This window comes from Mobula hypostoma, chromosome 16 (assembly GCF_963921235.1).
Source record: "Mobula hypostoma chromosome 16, sMobHyp1.1, whole genome shotgun sequence".
Lineage (NCBI taxonomy): Eukaryota > Metazoa > Chordata > Chondrichthyes > Myliobatiformes > Myliobatidae > Mobula > Mobula hypostoma.
In genome coordinates, this window is record NC_086112.1 from 52062645 (window position 1) to 52085536 (window position 22892).

The 22892-nt window shown below is 42.3% G+C and overlaps 1 protein-coding gene across 2 annotated transcripts in view; it reads right to left on the reverse strand.

Annotated features, from left to right (window-relative positions):
* The window catches only part of LOC134357401 (A disintegrin and metalloproteinase with thrombospondin motifs 19-like), a 381779-nt gene that overhangs the window by 207137 nt on the left and 151750 nt on the right, over positions 1-22892 (reverse strand). For both annotated transcript variants that reach the window (XM_063068949.1, XM_063068950.1), the window contains exon 9: positions 4012-4152. In XM_063068949.1, the coding sequence (XP_062925019.1) occupies positions 4012-4152 (141 nt within the window). The remainder of the gene's footprint in view (positions 1-4011; positions 4153-22892) is intronic.

Genomic DNA, 22892 nt, shown 5'->3' on the forward strand with positions numbered 1-22892 from the left:
ATTTAATCATTGTGGAGGATTTTTTACTCTTGTGGGATAACAGCTTTCCTGACAAAGAGAATCACTCTGCTTGGCAGGTGAGACTTGTGGCTGTGAAACAATCTCAGGTTCTGGGGCATCTTGTGTGGTGGTTGTAGGAGTTCACTCTGGGACAGCAGGAAGTAGTTCTGACAGCTCTGGACACCTTTCTTCTGAACATGTTAGCATCCAAAAAGGTGTATGGCAAATTGATCAATCTGCTGATCTAACCCAGGCCACCAGGCAAACCTTCAACCCTACACTTTCATTTTGATTATGCCTAGGTGACTGGCATGTAGCGCCTCCAACACTTTAGCTCTCAGCTTAGATGGTACAACAACTCTCGATCCCCACATAAGGCAACCCAGTGCTGGTAAAAATGGAGGAACTGGAATTTCTGCTGCACACTCCAGCCATTTTGGGTGGCCATGGCGGCCGTGTGGTGTCTCTTCTGGCTTTCCTTTGCATCATCTCTGCCATAATAGGGAGACTTTTGATTCGCATTAGGGAGAATACATCAAGAGGAACGTCCTCGTTTGTAAATTTTTCAGTTATTTCCTTTTCCAAGGGTAAATGGGACAATTCATCAGTATTTTCATGATTAGTTGTCCACTTGAATTCGATCTTGTAATTGTGTCCTCCAATAAACAGAACCCATCTCTGCATTCATGCTGCCGCTGCTAGTGGAACAGCCTCCTATGGATTGAAAATGAATACTGGTGGTTGATGATCAGTAATGAGAGTAAACTCTCTCCCATACAGGTACTGGTTGAAATGTTTTAGATCCCAAGCCAGACTCAAGGCCTCTTGGTCAATCAGTGTGCAATTTTTCTTGGCTACGGAGCACTCACTGTCATCTCTCATACCATATGACATGTCTCTCAGCATCATAGGCAAGCTTCACTGGATGGTGTGGACCATAATGTGTGAGTACAATGTCTGACATCACCATTTCCTTTGTGTTTTGGAAAGCCACATCACACTGCCTGGTCCTTCCTGATCTGCAGGAAATGAGTTCAAAGGGTGGAGCACAGTAGCCAGGTTTGGCAGGAACCTGCTATAGTAATTGACAAATCATGAAAAGGACCACAACTGTGACATGTCCTTTGACCTTGGAGCATCCAACACTGCTTTAATTTTCTCAGCTTACATGTGTAAATCTTGTGCATCAATGGTATGATCACAGTAAAAGATGCTTGGTTTAAAGAATTCACACTTGTCACATTGTGCTCTGAGTCCATAATCTTTAACGTTATAATGATGACTTGAGATTTTGGAGATGTTCCTTGTCATCCCCACAAGTAACAATCATGTCATCCAGGCAACACTGCCGGGCGGCCTTGCAGCACCTGGCTCATAGCTTTCTGCTAGCATGCGGGTACAGATGTTACTCCAAAAATAAGCCTATTGTAGCAAGAAAGCCCTTTGTGAGTGTTTCTGGTGACAGACCCTTTCGACTTATCTTCCATTTCTAACCCTCAGCTAAACTCATTTTGCCACAGAGTTTCCCTCCAGAAAGGTATGCAAGGATATCCTTGGCATAGGGTATTGATCTACTTTCAGTCTGGAGTTGATGGTAACCTTAAAATCACCACAGATCCTGACAAACCCATTCTCCTTGGCTACACGTGACCACCAGTGTTGCCCATGTGCTCCAGTCAACCTTGGAAAGACTCCTTCAGCCTCCATGCAATCTAGCTCACTGGCTACTTTATCATGGATGGTATAAGGAACAGGACGGGCTTTGTAAAACTTGGGTGTGTCATTTTCTTTGAACACTATTTTACCTTTGACATGTTCAAGTTTTCCAGTGCCATCCTTGAACACTGTGGCATTATCCAGTACCTTTACGAGTTTACTTTTATTTGCTTCTTTTACAGGGGACATAGCATACAAATAGTTGATGGATCTCCAATCAGGTTGTAGTTGTCTCAGCCAATCACATCCCCACAATGCTGGCACTCCTGTTTTTATGACATACAAGCTCAATGTAGTTTGTTGGTTGTTGTATTTCAATGTTATAAAATGTAATTCCCACAGGAGCTATCTTCTATCCAGTATAAGTTCTTTGTCGGATATCTGCACTCTTCAGTTTAGTACCTTTGAAATGCCTTTCAAACTCATTTTGTGGAATGACTGAAACAGTGTCCAATTCCATTTTAATTAATTTCCCGTTCACATCGGAAGTAAGTCATATTGTTTGTCTATTATTAGTTTTCACATTGTAAATCTCAAGGCTCCCATGTTGCTCTCATCATTATCAGATTTTTCATCAACAGCATGCAGATTTGTGCTCTGTTTGAAACTGCAATTTGACTTTTTAGCTTTTTATCTTTCCAGTGCAGTCCATTTATTTTTGTCTCCCTGACATGCTCTCTGTGTGTGTCCTATTTGTTCCATTTTGTGCAAGTTTCACATTTAAATCTGCATTGGTCTTGTGTACATGAGCCTCTGCCACAAAGATAACACAATTTGCTCAGCCAAGCAATTTTATGGTTAGTTCACTTCAATTTTGTTCATGCTCACTTTCATTCCAGACGGCAACTCAATTGCATCTTTGCTGCTGTTTCCATTGATATCGTAATTCCAACTGCTCTCTTATATGTGAATTGTGCTTCAGTTAGGAACTATTTTTGAATACTTTCTTGTAAGATTCCACAAACTAAATTATCCCTCAGTGCATCATTAAGCCTATCACTGAACTCACATTACTCGGACAATTTCTTCAATTCAGCCACATAAGCTGAAATGGATTTCCCTTCTTTTTGATTCTGCCTGTGAAACCTAAAGCATTCTACAATCATTACTGCCATGATCTCAGCAAAGCTCATTTTGGCTGGTTTGGTTGGAGCTGTCAAACTTCTAAGTAAATTGTATGAACTGGCACTCAGCTACGCAATTTGGTTCACAATACTGCTCAAATCATTCAGTATACAAGATGCAGTTATCTGCTGTGCAATCAAATGCATCTATCTTTCCAATATAGCCAGCCAGTTCTGTTCTTTTTAAAACTTTTTGATTATTATCACCTTTTACTCACTGTTTATGAACCTGTTTCGTGCACTTTTTTTTAAACGTGACCGTCTTTCTCCCCTCATGAAGAAAAAAAGTGCTGCAGTTTAACTGGTAGGTGGCCTTCTCAGGTTGATTTTAAAACTTACTTGTCACCACTGTTATGTTTTATAATGCCAAAAACTAAACGCAAGAGAAACACGGGAGACTGGGATGTGTGTGCTCAGTTTTACATCAATGGAGCACTCAAATACGATGTGGTGGCATAGTGACACGTGCCATTCACATACTTTTACATATAATCCATAGCAAACTATGTAAACAACAAAGAATGCTTAACCAAACAATATATTTACAATATTACTCAAATATTAAATACTCAACAATAACACAGCCAGTACAACCAATTTACAACTTTATCAGGTTCTGTAAAAACTATATCACAGTTGGCAATCATGCATTCAGTGCAAATGTACATTGAGACAAGAAGCGTCAATTATCAACTCAATCACAATGAAGTACCATGTGGGAATGCTGCTACAAACAGAGCGATATTGAAAGTTAACAATGATATATATTTCATTATGGAACGTTCCATCTAAGAGAACATAATTGTGCCATTAAGTTATCAATTTAAAATGATTAAGTGCATATGCATGTTCCAATGCATTTAATGGTTTAATTTTCTCTGCTGGCATCCCAGTTAATACATTTGCACTTATTTTCACCCAATAACTTTAAACAACCTAATGTTGGCTTCAAAAGTGCACAAAAATTACCAAAGTCTGTTTTAATCAAACAAGCAGAGGAAATCTAAACCTTACAACACTTCTCTATGTCCGTTCTCCCTTTAGATCTAGCAATGGAAAGAAACAAAATATTTGGCTAAGAAACAAGTATTACCTTACGTCTATACATCTATTGTCTATTACATTAATTGCTGCAACAAGATAAATTAAAATGAATCAGGTATGTACGTACCTTAGAAATCTTTCCAGGTCATCCTTGCTGCATTGTGACCAGGATACATCTCCCAAATTTTGTCCTTTGATCCATTCCCCGGACATGATATGGAGGCCATCTGCACAGGATGGATGATCATTGTCATGATTCATTCCCATACTGAATTTGAAGGAAAGTTTAAAAAAAATGCATATTGTTTTACTGACAGATAAAAACAAATTAAAAGAACATCTGCAGTTTGTCAAGAGCAGGCATTTAATATATAAGCATACAAATGACTCTTAATCAATTCAGATATGTTAAATAAAGTCTTATAAAGGATGACACTTAGTATTTTACTAATTAAATTGTTCAACTAGACTTCATTTTATTTTATTTGTTATTGATATCATACCCATAAACAATTCTTCAAATTGGAGAAAAAGTAAGTTTATCAAGGTATTTGTATTGTTACTTATGTTAAGTATCATGGCAGACAAAACAAATGGCACATTTTTTAAGAGCAAAATTCAATGATAGGACCATAAATGTAAGAAAAATTACTCCTTTCCTCGGAATATGGAGTATGATTACTCCACATTTGCACTTGGTAGATTGCAAAATATGCAAGGTGGAAAAGCGGCCACCCACCTTCACCTTCTACAGATAATTGACTCGACTCAGTTATATAAAATTATTGATTAGAATGTCCAACAACGCTGTTTCCTGACCTCCCCATAAAAGGCAGTCGACAATGGATGGTTACCTACGTCCACTTATTATTCAAATCCAGGTTAGTTCTTAGAGAATGGTGGAACAGAGTCGATGGGCTGAATGGCTAAATTCTGCTCCTTTGTCTTACCGTCCTATGGATTTATGTGAGAAATATTTCTATGTTCTTTCTATGAACACAGCTGCTGGGTGAGGAAGAATTTCCATCTTGGGCATATACCTCTAGTGATATTAATCATGTGGTAGTTACAAGAGCAACAACAAGAGGAAGAGGGAAGATGCTTAAAGTGAGAAGAAGCAGTTTTAAAGGGGATTTGAAGGGATTTTTTTTTACACAGTGAGTGTTTGATATCTGGAACTCATTGCTAGAGGAGATGGCGTCAAATACAATTACCTTGTTTAAGAGACATTTAGATAGACACTTAAATTATATTGAAAGCCACTTAATAACTAAAACAAAGGTAACCAGCAGAATCTGCTCATGTAACCAAAATCAAGAAACAATTCAGTCATTATAGTCCGTACTTTCTAACGGAAAGTAGTTAATCTTATCAAGATTCTCCAATTGATTTAAAAGTTTCTTTATTCAGGATAAGAAGACAAGACAGGGTTTACTAAGTCTTCCCAATTATTTTTTGTCATACTTTACAGCTAAGATTTTAGCTCAACTAAGTGTAGTAAAATTACACCATACTAAAACTACTTAGAATTTCTAGCACTCTGAATCATCAACAGATAGCTTGGATGGGATTGACACCAGCTTTACGACAGGTTCCATGAGATGCTTCAGTGAAGTGCCAGAAAATTACCACACAGTTCACAGTGAAGGCCTTTGAAGAACAAAGATTCTTTTTGAGATGTACTTTGTTCAGCCTAGCCTAACTTTCATCAATATGCCAAAAGGATTGTTCTTATCATAACTTTACTTCTGAAGCTGTTATATTATCTAAGGCAATTATTTCTACTAATATTTTCGAGTAGATGCTGCTTTGTCCTAGTACTTCTGTGGCTCAACATTGATTTACAAGAAACCAACACTCAAATATGAAAGCTTGAAGACATTTTTTTTGACAAATGAGAACATTAATGCTGAACTGAATTCCAGACTGACATAAACCTAAAGAGAGCCAATTTTCACCTACTTACAGTAAATCCCTAACTATCAGTTTCTTTCTGAAATTGTGTTACCTTAATAAGGACTCTCTAACAAAAGCACTCTTGACTCCATTGCACAGTGTAACAATCTCAGCACGACCCCAGCCTAGCACTGGATTTAAAAGGCCATTCACCAGCTGACAAATAACAAAGCCTCTGGAGCAACTAAAACCCCTGCTAATGGATGAAAACATGGCAAAGAAACACTTTTGGCTTCAATCCATCACCTCATTTTGGAACAGTATATCTCAGAGAAGATGCACTCTTGACCATCTTCAAGAAAGGAGACATTCAATTGCAGTAACTACAAACAAGTCTCCCTGCTATTTGCCACACACATAGTTATTGCAAGGCTCCTCCACAAATGTTCCCACTCAGTGGCCAAAGAGTTCCTCCCCAAGTCTCTCTGCTGATTTATTTTACTAAAAAATACAATGAATACATCCAAGAAAAATGTAGAGACCAGGACTAACCGCTATACATGTCCTTTAGCAAACTGTTAAGGCCTTAGACTCTATGAACCACAGATATAATGGAGAAACTTTGTCAACTTTAGCTGCTTTGCAAATTTGTTACCGTTCTACACTCAATTACCCTTAAGCACCACCGATAAAGTGGCCACTGAGTGCGTATTTATGGTCTTCTGCTGCTGTAGTCCATCGATTTCAAGGCTCAATGTGATCTGCATTCAGGAATGCTCTTCTGCACATTACAGTACTGTTGTAATGTGTAGATATCTGAGTTACTGTCATCTACCTGTCAGCGTAAACCTGTCTGGCCATTCTCCTCTGACCTCTCTCATTAACAAGGCATTTTTGCCCACAGAACTGCTGCTCACTGGATTTTATTTTTTTCGCACCATTTTCTGCAAACTCTAGAGACTGATGTGCATGAAAATCCCAAGAGATCAGCAGTTTCTGAGATACTCAAACCACCCTGTCTGGCACCAACAATCACTCCACAGTCAAAGTCACTTAAATCCCATTTCTTTCTCATTCTGACATTTGGTTGCAATAACAACTGAAACTCTTGACTCTGCCTTTATGCATTGAGTTGCTACTACATGATTAGCTAATTAGATATTTAATGAACAGGTGTACAGGTGTAACTAATTAAGTGGCCACTGCATATATGTCCACTCCGTGATCACATCCGCAACACAGACCTAAGCATTGTGTTCAAAACGTTCAATGTCATTGCAGGATTCTGATCAGAGACAAGAATGATAATCACTTGAGGAGGAGGGAGAGGTGAACGACAGCTGGAACCAGGTGGGAGGTGGGGATGGGAAATTTGTGAGTAGTTGGTGGAGGGAGGAGGGAAAGGAGACAAAGATGGCTAAAGAGAGGTCCATGTGTAAAGGGGTACAAAATGAGAGGATTAGAGGATCAGAGTGAAGGTGGGAAGTGGTGGTGCGGAGAATGGAAGAAAAAAGATGAAAAAAAGTGAAAGGTTACTTAAAATTGAAAAACTTGATATTTGTGCTATTGTGTTGTAGACTACCCAGGTGGAATATCAGGTGTTGCTCTTCCAGTTTGTGTGGGTTTCGACCTGATGGTACGAAAGCCAAGGATCGCTTGTCCATCCTGTGCCTTCTGTACTGGCAAGAGAGCTGTCTGAATACAAGGCTAGAGCAGACTAAATTTTGCATCACAGGAGAATCACAGGGAACAGAAAGGAATATGGAATTGATGCCAAGGTTAGGCTTTCCATGATCTTATCAATTGTCGGGTTACGGTTAGGGTTGTGGCTGTGAAATCACCTCAGGTTCTGAGGCATCCTCTGTGATGGTTGTAGAAATTGACTCCAGGACTGTAAGAAGTGGATCTGACAGCCCTGTCCACCTTTCTTCTCTAACAATTCACTCTGCTCTCCTCAACTGATTGACGTGTTGTCTCCAGATAACATCTGATGCACCATGTAGGATTGTGCTCCAGTTCTGTCCTTAATCATTGCAAATACCCACTTTTGGTCATCTCTGTCGTCCCTCGCCACCACTGTCTGAAAGGAGTTTATACGTTCTCACTGTGACTGCGTGGGTTTCCTCCGGCTGCCCCGGATTCCTCCCACATTCCGTAGATGTACAGGTCAGCAGGCTAATTGGTCACTTGGGTATAATTGGGTGGAGTAGGCTCATTGGCTCGGAAAGTCCTGATACGGTGCTGTATCTTTAAATTAAAAATAAATTGATAATTTATTATACTCAGATTTCTGGAAGGCATTTGATAAGGTGCTGCATCAAAGCTCAATGTGGGATATAAAACCCTCTGATGTAGGAGTTAACATATTGTTTTGATAAAAGCAAGGCTGGCAATCAGGATACAGAAAGTAGCATTAATGGGCCTGTCTTATGGCAGGATATAACTTACAATATGTTACAGGGATCAGTGCTCAGCCTCAAACTTTTAAATTTGTGTAAAGATTTGTATTAAGACACTGAAGGTCCACAAAGAAAACCAGTAGGTCAGTCAAAAATTATTTTCTTTTCCAATTCCACAATGGTTTTGCCTATTTTGCTTGATTTTCCCCCTCAATGCCTTGCAATAACAATAGCTTCGAACATCTTCCATATGACAGATGTTAATGGCCTGTTGTTTTCTATTCTCTTGTCTCTCTCCCTTTTTGAGTTTGTTGATGACACCAACACACAAACAGAGCAAAGTCCATGAGTACTTAAGGAGGCTATAAAGTGTATGTGTGTGTGTGTGTGTGTGTGTGTGTGTGTGTGTGTGTGTATATTAAGTGACAAGATCTTTCAAATGGAGTATAATGTGGGAAAATGCAAAAGAGTCTATTTTGGCAGCAAAGGTTTCAGAGAAAATGTATAATACTCACCTCCCTGTTCAATGATGTTAATACATTGGAAGTAATTCAGAGAAGGATTATCAAACTAGAACCCAAAAATGCAGTGGCTACCTTAAGGGGAAAGGTTGGCCAGGCTACGCTTGGAGTTTAGAAGTGAAAGAGGAGTTGACTGAAATGTACAAGATCCTGAGAGGTCTTGACATGATGAATGTAGAGAGGATGTTTCCTTGAGTCCAAAATCTAGAACTAGAAATAACTGTTTAAAACTAAGGAGAATCTCATTTAAGGAATTGGGAAGTAGATTTTTTTTTCTCTCAGAGGATCATGAGTCTTTGAAATTTTCTTTCTCAAAGAACATGAAAACAGTCTGAAAAATTGAGGATGAGATAGACAGGTACTTGGTAAGCAAGCTAGTGAAAGGTTCCTGTGGTTAGGCAAAATGCAAGGTTATGTTAACGGTCATATCAGTTATAATATGTTTGAACAGCAGAGCAGACCACAGGGGTCAAGTAGCTGACTCCTGTTCTGAATTTATATGTTTAATGCATTTTCCTTCCAAATGTTCATTCCGATACCTTCCTGTTTGGCCTTAAATCTCTCCACTCTCTGTAGATTATATTCCATCACTTCCAAACAAAACTCCTGTCCTAGCTGTCCTAACCAGCATTCAGGTATCTAAGTTCAGAAGTTCAAAGGTTAAGGTAAATTTATTTCACCATATACTACCCTGAGATTCATTTTCTTGCAGGCATTCAGAAGTAGAACAAAGAAATACAACAGAATCACTTAAAAACAACACAAAAAGACTGATAAATGACCAATGTACAAGAGAAGGTAAAATAATAATAATAAAAAATTAGTAAATAAATAACACCGAGGACATAAGTTGTAGGTCCTTGAAAGAGAGTCTGTAGGTTGTGCTCAGTGTTGAGGTGAGTGTAATTATCCACGTTGGTTCAGTAGCCTGAAGATAGGATATAACTCCCTACCCTTGTACTTAAATCTGTTTATAACCTCATCCTTCCCAATCCCTGCAGTTACTTGCTTCATAAAGATCACATCTTCCCTACAATTGGCGCCAATGCCTCTCCTGCGTTTTACTCCCTAATACCTTTGCCTCCATAATATTCTCTTTTCACGAAAGGTACTCCATTAAATCAAGCTACTTGACTCTTCCTTAAAACCTACATTGTTTGGCGTAGCATTTGCTCATCATTCCCTCTGCTTTGCACTTGGGATGTTTTTCCATGGGAAAAGTATAAAAGAAAAATCATTCTGCTGGAGGAACTGAGGGGTTTGAGCAGCATCTATGGGTTAAAAGGAATTATCAATGATTCGGGTCAAAATCCTGCCCTGAAACATGGCTAATTCCTCCCCCCTCCCCACCAACAGATGCTGCTCACCTCATTAAATTCCTTCAGCAGATTATTCGTTGCTCCAGATTCCAGCATTGCAGTCTCTGATGCCTCCAAAATATAATAAAAATTGTAAATGCTAGCATGGTATTTAAGCTCTTTGATTAGCCCTGGCAAAATAAAATATTAAAAGGTGTCCTAATTTGCTACACAATTTAGACAACTTAATCTTGATTACAATGAAACAAAATTGTAAACCTTGAATATTTACAGGGAGATAGACTCGCTGTCAATCAATCGTACTACAGTGCCAAGATTAAAGGTTCATCTGCCAGTTCCAGGCATCATAAAATCCAAGATCTTCCAAGTGGTCAGGCTCCAGGTGTGGCAGAGGAAAGCCTGACACCGAACATCACTCCACACTGATGCTTCAATCCCCTTAGCAACAATTAATGGGGATATTTGGCAACGTTTGGGAAGCAGGCAAGCCAGCCATTCTACAGCAGAGCAATAAGTCAATTTGTATTTAAAATGTCATGGGAACAATTTAATCAAACGAAATTAAAAATTATTGTCAAAGTGAGGGTACAGGGTCACTCACACAACTGAGGCAGTCTGGTGGGCAACACTGTTTGTATTACCAGAACATCGTGAAACTGCTCTTAACATCAAAGATGAAGAAGAACGTCTCCCTAATTGTTCCACTCAATCATAGTCCAGAATCATGAGTTGTACTTCGTTGCTGTGGTACAAACTTGCAAAGCAATTTTCCAAAGATTTTTGAACCCCAGCACAGGTTCAATAAGCAAACAATTACTTATAGATGTCTGTAACCTAGTTATAATCTTTGAATGATTTATGTTTATATCTTTTATAAATAGAATGTAACTCCATTCCTTTCACATGCTGCCACGTATAATTCAAAATAAAATCATATTGTGTGCTAGATTTTAACTCTGGGCTATTAACTATGAACATTAACAGCTGTCTAACAAGGTTAAAATAAACATCTGGTGTTCGCAAAAACAGCTTACGTCAAGTTTTAGATACGCAGAGTTCTTCATGACTAAACAATGTAATTCGTTTACATGAGATAATTCTGAATGTTTTCTGGCAGGGTATTTTGAGATGAAGCAAAGGTGGAGAGAGAGCCTGGTCCAGGTTTATGCCAATCCAAGCCCCTTTTCAGACCTCGCTCTGCTTTTGAACCTCTCCATGCCTTAGTTGTGAAGTTTCTTTTCTTCCTGCCCTGCTCCTTATCCCTGATGTGGTGTGCAGTTCACAACTTCTCACTTCAAACAGGATTTGCTCAGGAGCAGAAAGAAACAGAGCAAAGCCCAACAAGTTGAGTGGGCAGCTGGAAATCCTTTGCAAGTAACTGCAAGTTATCTGCAGTAAAAGTTCTTCCTTTTCCAGCTCTTCCAGCCACAAGATATGCAGTCATCCCACTGTAGCCTCCTTTTAATGAACAACTAAATTGAATCAGTTGAAATATTTGCCTCTCCATTCAATGCAAGTCACATTAAATTAATTCCCTATTTTATACCAGAGCAGAAGTAATCTTTCACTAAAGAGAGTCTTCAAATAGTGTGTAAAACGTGTCAGCACAAGTGGGCGGTATAGTGGAACTGCTGCCTTGAAGCTCCAGAGGTTCAGGTTTGATCCTGACCTCTGGTGCTATCTGCAAAGAGCTTGCACATTCTTCCTCTACCAAATGGATTTCTACCAGATTCCCAAAGGTAGTTGTGTGGGTGGGTAAGTTCATTGACCATGTAACTGACTGGTAGACTTGGGCCAAAGGACCTATTACTGAGTCTCATCACTATGACATTTGATTATTGTTCTTAAATTTAATATTAAACATACAGTGAGGCAACACTTGTGGGGAATAAAATGGGGCTTAAAACCCATAAGCTCCCTACTAGGTATTTTGAAGAAATAGAATATGGTTTACAAGATGCATAAAAGTGAATGGGAAGTTGAAACGTGGTTAGATTATGAGGACACTCAGTCCTCGTTTATTGTCATTTAGAAATGCATGCATTAAAAAATGATACAACGTTCCTCCAGAATGATATCGCAAGAAAACACAGGACAAACCAAGACTAAAACTGACAAAACCACATAATTATAACATATAGTTACATCAGTGCAAAGCAATACCATAATTTGATAAAGCGCGGACCACAGGCATGGTAAAAAATGTCTCAAAGTCCCAATAGACTCATCATCCCACGCAGGCGGCAGAAGGGATGAACTCTCCCTGCCATGAACCTCCAAGCGCCGCCAACTTGCCAAAGCAGCACCATTGGAAGCACCCGACCGCAGCGGACTCTGAGTCCGTCTGAAAACTTTGAGCCTCCAACCTGCCCCTCCGACACAGCCTCTCCGAGCACCATCCTCTGCTGAGCGCTTCGACCCCGCCCTGACCGCCGAGCAACAAGCAAAGCCGAGGACTTGGGGCCTTCTCCTCCGGAGATTCTGGATCACACAGTAGCAGCAGCAGCGAGGCAGGCATTTCAGAAGTTTCACCAGATGTTCCTCCATGCTCTCACATCTGTCTCCATCAAATCAGGATTGTGCACGGCACCCTACTTGACAAATAACAGACATCACCACCGGAGTGGCCGCTGCGAGCTGTGTCGCACCACCATCTTCTCCCTCCTGGTTGCAAACAGTTCTAACTGTATAGCACTGAGAGTCCGCTAGCAATAGAAAACCTAAAGCTGATGTAGGTTTGCTCCTGCTAGAGGAAAATCTAACCCACTGCTCTGAACTAATTCTTCAGTTGTTCAGGTCTCCACAGGCAGGCATCTCTCAGTCTCCACCCAACTAACAGGAGTCACCTGGCACTCGTTTCCAACTCATCACCTGCAGCCTATTTAAACCCAGCTCTCAGCCACATGCCTCGACCAGTTGCTCCTGGCCTTTAGTTGCCTTGCTCCTTGTGAATTTAGTATCAGTTCTCTCTTGTTTTGTGGCCTCTCATGGTTTGACACATTGCAGTTGATTAATAAACGTATCAATCGCCGCTAAATCGTCTCCGCTGCTCTGCTCTTGGGTCAAGCCTCCTCTACATTTCCTGACAGAATGGATGTACCCATGATATACCCAGCTGAGTTTACTTGCCTAAAGGAAGTTGTCCACCAACGAGAGTGCACGATCCAGAAGCAGCAGGAAACCATTGACCATCTGCTCACCACTCTCAACCAACTCCCGTTCTCATAATGCAGCCCTGTGCCAGTCAACCTTCTCCTCTGAGACCCAGATTCCAGTGCCCGAACACCTCAATGGATCCCCAATGCAATGCCGGCAACTGCCTGTTTCAGTGTGACTTAAACTTCGAGCTCAAGCCATCTCTGTATTCTATGGTCTGAGCCAAGATGCTTTCATCATCTCTCTCTCACCTGGGCTGCCAGTAACTGGAATAATAAAACCACCATTTCCAATCAATATGAGGAATTCACTGCAGAGATATGCTTGGTTTACGACCATCCTGGAAGTAGAAGAAGGGAGGGAGTGGATCGGATACTTGATTTTTGTCAAGGCTCACACTCAACACTAGATTACACTGGAATTCAAGTCCCTCATGGAGGGCTGCGGCTGGAAGGTGGAACTGCTGCTGGCCCATTACCATCGCCGCCTCTTGGAGTGCTTGAAAGGTGAGTTGTCTTCCCAGGAGATGCCATCTGACCTTGAAAGCCTCATCACTCTAGCCCTCCATATTAACAATGGAACAACACTCCAGATCATCAGCCAGAACCCCAGTTCTGTTCCAAGAATCATTACGGGCCGCAGGACCCACATCAGCAATGCCTCCAGAATCTATGCAGTTACGTAGAGGTCCCCTAACCAGCTCCCCGCTCCCCCAAGAGCATGAGCATCGATGGAGATACAACGTGAGCGCTTACTGCAGAGCACCTGCAGAGCATCAAATTTCCAATGTGTCCGGATAACGGCTCCTCAAATAGAGACGAGTGGCCTCCTATCTGGTAAGCTGCCTCCAGCCCCTCGTTCCAGCACCACAGCCTGACTCACTCTCTCTAACGGGCTGGATTAGTCACATTCAACATTTCAAGTACCCAAGAGATATGGTAACAAGCATACATGCATAACCAAATAACTTAAGCCTGATTTATTATCTTAAAATAGAAAGTACAAATAAACCACACAAATACTACATAGCACATCACAAAGATTTCAGGGCTCACAATTCTTAGTCACCACAAGATTGTCGTTGTTGTCGCGGGAACTCTGAATTCCAACTCCCTCAGGAAATCACGACATTTCAGTAGTCCAATGAAACCCTATTAAGTACGAGTTTTGCAAATGCAGAGAGACCCAGGGACTGACAAACTTTTTGATCTTTTGTCTCAACACAGCCTGACTTTTTTGATGCACATCCAGTGTCCTTTAACACAGTGTTCAGCATACCCTCATTAATCAATTAGACACTGTAATGGTCACTTGTCATTAGTCTACCATTGTTTTGGACACAACATTCCTTTGGACTTACAGAGGAACATTAATATGATACATAAGCGACAAGCCTGAATCCAAGCAAGAATCCATCACGCCAACTTGACATATATTTGCATTTTAATGGTGCCTGAGACTAAGAAAGAAACCAGCTACTATCAACGTACATCAGATATTAAAAGATCTGCAGAGTTTACCTTGTACAGACACTCTATGAGCTCAGAAAGAGTTAAATTGTCATTTTACCTTCCAAACATTCATCCAATGTTTTACAAAATTTAATATAACACACTCTCTCTGCTCTCCTCCACACCCTGCCTACACAATGCACACAGGAGGCTCTGGTGGATTCCAGCGCAGCAGGCAACTTTCTGGTCTTGACTCTATATGCACAGCTCGAACTCCCTACAGAGCTTCTCTCACCCCTTCTGCATCATGGCCATTGACGGATTTCCCATGGGGTCTGGGATGGTCAGAGCGCACACGGCCTGTGCACATGAGCATCAGAGATCACCATAACTCCATCCAATTCCTCCTTATTAACTCGCTCAACACTCCTCTCATCTTGGATTACCTCAGCTTTCCAGTCACAACCTCACTTTGCCTGGTCATCCGGTTCACTGCTGAGTTGGGGACTCACCCGCCGAACCATGTGCTGTAACCTCAGTTGACTTCAACCTGTAAATCCGTGGAGACAGAGGAAAGGCCTGAACTCACCAAACTGCCACAGGAGCACCATGACTTAGCCAACGCCTAAAAGGGAGGCCAACACCCTGCTGCCTCAGACCACATGTTTGCACAATAAACCTACTCCCAAGCACCATCTTTCCTCAAGGTCGTCTGTTGTCCCTCTCCTGTCCTGAGACTCAAGCCATGAATAACCACATCGCTGAAGTGTTGCAGCACAGCTTTGTTCGACCATCCCAGTTCCCAGCCAGTTCAGGATTCTTCATTGTCAAAAAGAAAGATGGGGGTCTCTATCCCTGTATTGGCTACCATGGACTGAACAAAATCACCATTAAGAACCTTTACCATCTCCCCTTGCTGGATAATGAAACACTCCATGTGCTCCAGATCTTCCAAACAGGATCTGTGGAGCTTGTACACTGGGAGTGATTGGAAGACGGTGTTCGTAACACCCACTGGCCACTATGAATACTTGATGATACCTCTCGGACTTTCCCACAGACCAACTGTTTTCAATGCCTTCATTAATGCGATCCTCCGAGACATGCTGCACAGGTGTGAGTTCATCTTCCTCTACGACATCTTCAAGAGCATCAAGTCCATTCAGTCCTTCAGCATCTCCTTGGAAACCAGCTGTACTACATGTCAGAGGGATGCCATTTTCACACCCCAGTCATTTCCCTCCAGGGATACGTCTTTTCACCACAAGGTAAAACCATGGACACAGAAAAAGTGTGTGCCATCGTTGAAGGACCCCGATGGCTCTCCCTCATACCGCTACGGGGCTTCTTGGGCTTCTGCTACTTCTAACGCCATTCCGTCAGGCACTACAGCCAAATTCCCGCACTCCTCACCTCCCTCACCAAGTCACCTACCTCACCGATAACCTGGTCTGCTGCTGTGGACCACACTTCTGGGAAGCTCAAGAGATGCTTCACTACCGCTCTCATTCTCTCCGTCTGAACCCCTCCTTTTGTGGTAAAGGTGGGCGCATCTGAAGTGGGTGCAAGGGCCATCCTCTCCCAGTGAGGACCAGGAAGGCACACCCTTCTGCCTTCACCTTGCATGAGTTCAACCCTATACAGTGTCGTAATGGAGTAACGGACAGAGAGCCATTCACCATTAAATGGGCCTTTAGGAATGGAGACACTGACTGATGGAAAAGACTGAGCTCTCTTCCTGATCTGGACTGAGCACCCAGTCATCACATCTATATCACAGACACACCAACTCAACCCACGTCAGGCTTGCTGGGACCTCTTCTTCGAGCAATTCAACTTCACCATTTCCTACTGTGAGCAGTAAGGCGAACATTCTGTCACAACAGTTTGACCCTCATGCCATCATTCCATCCTCTTAGATCCTTGCCCCAATTGTTTGGGATCTTGAGAACCAGGTCTGCCAGGTCCTACAGCATGAGACTAGTCTAGCCAACGCACCTAACAGCTGCATATATGTGCCAGTGGCCATGCGCTCTGAGCACTCCAGTGGGCCCACACCTCACCCCTCTCTGCCATGCACATCCAGATAATTGGAAATGAAGGGGGTAAGCTTATATCTTTATCCCAAGTTTGATTTCAGAGAAAAAATATGAAGATGCAAATTTGCCTCATGATATTATGGTCCAATTGCTTTTTTTTACCCTAACTCCTTGGAAGTTAACTAACTTGGTAAAGAAGATCTATGAAGATATGGAATGCAGAGTAATCCATATAGGTCAGTTGTCAGATACTTTCAAGGTGAACACTGGAGTACGATAGGGATGCTTACTGTCACCTTTTCTCTTCCTGCTAGCGGTGGACTGGATTATGAAGCAAACAAAAGATGGCAAGAAGAATGGAATACAGTGGACATTGTTCAGACAGCTAGATGATCTTGACTTTGCTGATAACTTGGCACTACTGTCACACAGCCATGCCCAGATGCAAGAGAAAACAGATCTTCTAGACTCTACCTCGCAGAAAATAGGGCTATACATCCATGTAGGGAAAACAAAATTACTAAAAGTAAATGCAGGAAACAACACAGTTATCCTGAGAAATGCTCCTCTGGAAGAAGTTGAGTTACTTGTCTATCTGGGAAGTATTGTCATCAAGGAAGAAGGTACAGATGAGGATGTAAAGACCAGGATCCAAAAAGACAGAGAAGCTTTCATAATACTACGTCCAGTTTGGACAGCAAAAGAACTAAGGTTAAGAACCAAACTGGGAATCTTTAACTCAAGTGTCAAATCTGTCCTCCTATATGGCTTTGAAACTTGGAGACGGACATCAGAAGTAATCAGAAAAATCCAGACGTTCATCAACAAATGCTTGCATCAGATTTTGGGGCTAACATGGACAGATTATGTGAACAATACAGAATTATGGCAAAGGACCAACCAGACACCAATTGAGGTAGAGATCAAGAGAAGGAAGTGGTGCTGGATAGGACACATGTTGAGAAAGCCCCCAAGTAGTATCACCAGATAAGCTCTCACATGGAGTCCTCAGGGCAAGCGAAATCGAGGTAGGCCCAAATCCACATGAAGGAGCGAAGTGCTAACTGACGCCAGGAGAGTGGGAATGACATGGTCACAGCTGGAGAGATATGCACAAGACAGGTTGATCTGGAATGATGGCCTATGCTCACTAGTGAGTTGAAAGGCAGAAGAACTCCTATAAAGCTGTTTTAAGAATAAAAAAAAACTATTCTGGTTGATGTTAGAGGTGGAATTGGAGGCACATCAGCTCTGGTAGTGTTTGCAGGCCATTACTTCCTTCAAGGCAACAGCTGGCAACATGAATGGCTGTGATGTTTTACTCCCAGATGAGCTCAATGCCTTATATGCACACTTTGAAAGGGAGAATAAAACTACTCCTATGTGAATCCCTGCAGCATCTAGTGACCCTGTGGTCTCTGTCTCAGAAGCAGATCAGAACATCTTTCCAGAGGGTAAACACTCGCAAGGTACCAGGCCCGTATGCTGTACCTGGTAGGCCTCTGCAAACCTGGGCCAACCAACTGGCAGAGTGTTCAAACACATCCTCAGTCTCTCACTGCTGCATTCAGAGGTCCCCATTTGCTTCAAGAGGGCGACAACCACACCAGTTCCCAAGAGAAGGGCGAGCTACCTCATCGACTATTGCCAGTGGCACTCACATCTACTGTGATGAAGTGCTCTAAGAGGTTGGTCATGGCCAGAATCAACTCCTGCCTAAGTGAGAACCTGGACCCACTACAATCTGCCTATTGCCACAATAGATCTACAGTGGATACAATCTCACTGGCTCTCTATTACCTGGAAAATAACAGTACCTATGTTATAGTGTTGTTTATTGATTACAGCTCAGTGTTCAATACCATCATACCCTCGATACCAATAAAGAAGCTCCATACCTGAGCTTCCAGACCTCCCTCTGCAACTGGATCTTTGTCTTCTTCATCAGGAGACCACAGTCTGTGCAGATTGGAAATAACATCTCCTCTTTGCTGACAATCAGCATTGGTGCACCTCAAGAATGCATGCATAGCTCACTGCTCTGCTCTCTACACCTGTCTAATAGCATTATAATTCTCGCTCCTCAAGTTAAATTCTTACCCATACCATCTGCTTCTAATCCTGTTCAAAGCTGTAATAAAGGTCAGAAAGTTGTGGTCACTGAGAGATATGACATCTGACCTGGTCCATTGCCCAGCACCAAATCCAATGTGGCCTCTCCCCTAGTTAGTCTGTCTACATATTCTGGGGGAGGGATGAAGCAAACAGCTAGGAAGTTGATTGGTGAAAGAGACAGAAGGCCACGGAAGAAAGAAAAAAGGAGGAGGAGCACCAGAAGGAGGCAATGGGAAAGCAAGGAGATAACATGAGAGGGGGAAAAGGGGTTGGGAAATGGTGAAGGGGGATGGTGGGGGGAGGCATTACTGGAATTTGAGAAGTCAATGTTCATGCCATTAGGTTGGAGGCTACCCAGATGGAATATAAGGTGTTGTTCCTCCAACCTGTGTGGCCTTCTCACGACAGTGGAGGAGGCCATGGATGGACATGTCAGAATAGGAATGGGAAGTGGAATTAAAATGGGTGGTCACGCTTGATTTGGCGGACAGAGCATAGATGCTTAGTGAAGCGGTCTTCCATTCTATGTCGGGTCTCACCAATATACAGGAGGCCACACTGGGAGCACTGAACACAGTATAGGACTCCAATGGACTTACAGGTGAAGTGTCGCCTCACCTGGAAGGACTATTTGGAGCTCTGAATGGTAGTGAGGGAGGAGGTGTAGAACTTATTCCGCTTGCAAGGGTAAATGCCAGGAGGGAGATCGGTAGGAAGGAACGATTAGATAAGGGAGTTGCGTAGGGAGCAATCACTGGGGAAAGCAGAAAGTTGGGGGGGGTGGAAGGGAAAGGGAAAGATGTGTTTGGTGGTGGGATCCAATTTGGGGGTGGCGGAGATTTCGGAGAATTATGTGCTGGACGTGGAGGCTGGTGAAGTGGTAGGTGAAGACAAGAGGAACCTTTTCCCTGGTAGGGTGGCAGAAGGATGGGGTAAAAGCAGACGTGCGTGAAATGGAAGAGAAGTGGTTGAGGGCAGTGTTGATGGTGGAGGATGAGAAGCCCCTTTCTTTGAAAATGGAGGACACCTCCTTTGTTCTAGAATGAAAAGCCTCATCCTGAGCGCAGATGTGGTGGAGACCAAAGAATTGAGAGAAGGGGATTGCTATCCTGATGATATGGCAAGACTAGAAGGATCATGTGACAGACTTCCACTTCTTTCTGGCCAGTGTGTATGGTTTTTCTGCTAAAAACAAGAAATCCATTGAATACCCCAGTCTCCTTCCAGTCATGAGACTGTGCCACATGATGATAGTCTTCCAGTACCGAAGCCACCAGAGACATTGAGTCTAGAGGAGGCTGACTAGGATGCCATGGCGCACGAGCCAGGAATGGAAAATGAAACTGACACACATTTTGAACCCTTTACGTTGAGTGAGCCTCATCTGATAACTCAATCTGAGTTAAATGTCCTGGTCAGGGACTTGGGTTGGTCAAAGGTAAGAGCAGAAATACTGGGTTCAAGGCTGCAAGGATGGAATCTGCTCTCACCGGGTACACAAATTTCCATGAAAGATTTCGTTATTTGAGACAGATGTTTCCCAGAGTAACTGATGCCAAGATTAAGGAAAGCAGTTTTGTTGGTTCACAAAGGCGCATTAGGCATCAATGACAAGCAATTCGATCGGAACTGGTATCAGAGAAAACCACATGGACGGTTATTGTAAATTTTCTTGGCAACAGCAGAGCACCAAACTACATGCAGATGGTTGACAACATGCTTCAAGCAGACAAAACCACGAAGTGCAACATGTCACTGAAGATTTATTTTCTAGATTCCCATTTAGACTTCTTCCCTGCAAATCTTGGCAATGCCAGTGATGAGCGTCATGAAAGCTTTCAACGGAATATTGCAGTCATGGAGAAATGGTATCAAAGCAACTGGAATGCATCAATGCTGGCTGATTATTGTTGGACACTTAAGCAAGAAGCTTCAGACACTGAAGACAAACAAAAATAGTCAACTAAACTGTTGTGTCTGTCCATATACATATTAAAATAAAAGCATGCACACGGGAGGTAGCTTTAACTAGTATGTTTGCATTACAGGAAGAGAGAGAGAGATCAATATGCATGTGTGAACAACAGATCAATGCACATAGTAAGTTATCAGTCTATACACACTGCTAAGGGGAGTTATTGCTCTAAGAGATTTAGATCCATACATTACAGAAACATTTTTAGCTTCATTGAACTATTGCAAAGCATCAGCACCATTATTCAATCAAACATATTATACTCAATAAAAGTCAAATTCTCATTTCCCCAAATTCCTACATGATAGTAGCAGACTGAGATTATATTTGTATTCAAATTCAAGCACTCAATCACAACCTCAAAATATTTCTGAGGAAGCAACACTTTTGAGAAAATTTGCTGTCCAGTATAAGTGTATGTGTGGAGCCAAAAGAGATGAGGGAGATCTTAAATCAAATTTTTCCATATTGACTCAGAGGATGGGCACAGTAAAGCAGCAAAAAAAACAAAATAGCAATGAGGTCGTGGGACATATACAGGTTACAGAGGAGGAGGTGTTCGCTGTCTTAAATCACCAGGGCGTGACAAGTGTTCTCTTGGACCTTGTGAAACGATAGTGCAGAAATTTCAAGGGCTCAGGCAGAGATATCTAAAACGTCCTTAGCAACAGGTGAGGTGTCCAATGATTAGAGGATAGCTAATATTATTCCATTGCTTAAGAAAGGCTCTAAGAATAACCCAGGATAACATAGGCTGATGAGTCTGACATCAGTAGAGGATAATTTATTGGAAGGTTTCTATGGGACAAAATATTTAATATTTGGATAGACAAGGGCCGATAAGTGATAATCAACATAGCTTTGTGCCTGGTAGGTCATGTCTAACCAACCTTATAGAGTTTTTTGAGGAAGTTACCAGGAAAGTTGATGAAGGCAAGTGTTACGTACCCCGTAACTGGGTTGCCAAACCAGCAGAAATGGATCACTCAGTTGGAGTCTGAATTACTAGAACTAAGAAAGTTTTATTAAAGTAACAAGCAACACAGTACTCTAATCAAAAGGATAATAAATGCAACAGTTCAGCAATGATAAACACACATGTACACAGAATTAGGATAACAGAATCAATCAAGCTCTAATCGTCGTCTAGGGGTAAATGACCAGTTTCAAAGTGACGCAAAGTTCAGTTCAATTGAATTCAGTTCAGTTCGCAGTAATCGCTGCCGTGGGAGATGGACAGTGGGGGGAAGGAGAGAGAGAGCAAAACGGATGAATATTCAAACGGCTTCCACACAGACCTTCGATATTCTTTGCAGTCAGCTTTCGGGCGAGCCCTTTGTGATGTCTTCTGAGGTCACTGACCGTGACCCTCTGTTTCCAGATACAATCGTTTCTCTGCGGTGAACCTGGCACCCAGGCAAGAGTGGACACACACCAGGTTCCCGCCGATCGTGCCTTTCCACCCTGTGCGTCTATGGCTTGGTCCCGCGACCAGCCTTCCAAAACTTCCCACCGACTTGTGGAAGACGCACCGCTTCCAGGGTCTCGTTACCTCGGGGTGTCGTGTGTCTTGCCTTAGCGAACCTGTCCCTTTTTATCCCCCTGCTGGGGTATCGCCTGTCCATCACTTCAAACAGTTCAGGGTTCAAAGGGGGAGCCGATCTTGACAGCTCTCCTTCCGTTAAACTCTCCCGTCCCTTCATTAACATCTCCAAATGCTGCTCCATTGTTTTCCTTATCTCTCTTTCTCCTGAGGACGGGTGGCAGACCAACTGCTGATCCCACTGGTGCCAGCACAGGACAGCTAACATCTTAATCTATGTGTATTCTCGTCACACAAGGCAGTGGAATTTGTCTACATGGAATTAAGCAAGGCATTTGACAGGGTCCTGCATGGGAGTTTGCTCAAGAAGGTTCGGTCTCTTGGCATTCAGGATGAGGTAGTTCATTGGATTGGACATTGGCTTCATGGGAAAAGCCAGACAGTGGTAGTAGATGGTTGCCCCTCTGACTGGAAAACTGTGACTAGTGGCGTGCCGTAGGGACCGGTGTTGGTTCCATTGTTGTTTGTCATCTATATCAACCATCTGTACGATAACATAGTAAACTGGATGTCATCAAGATTGGGAGCATTGTG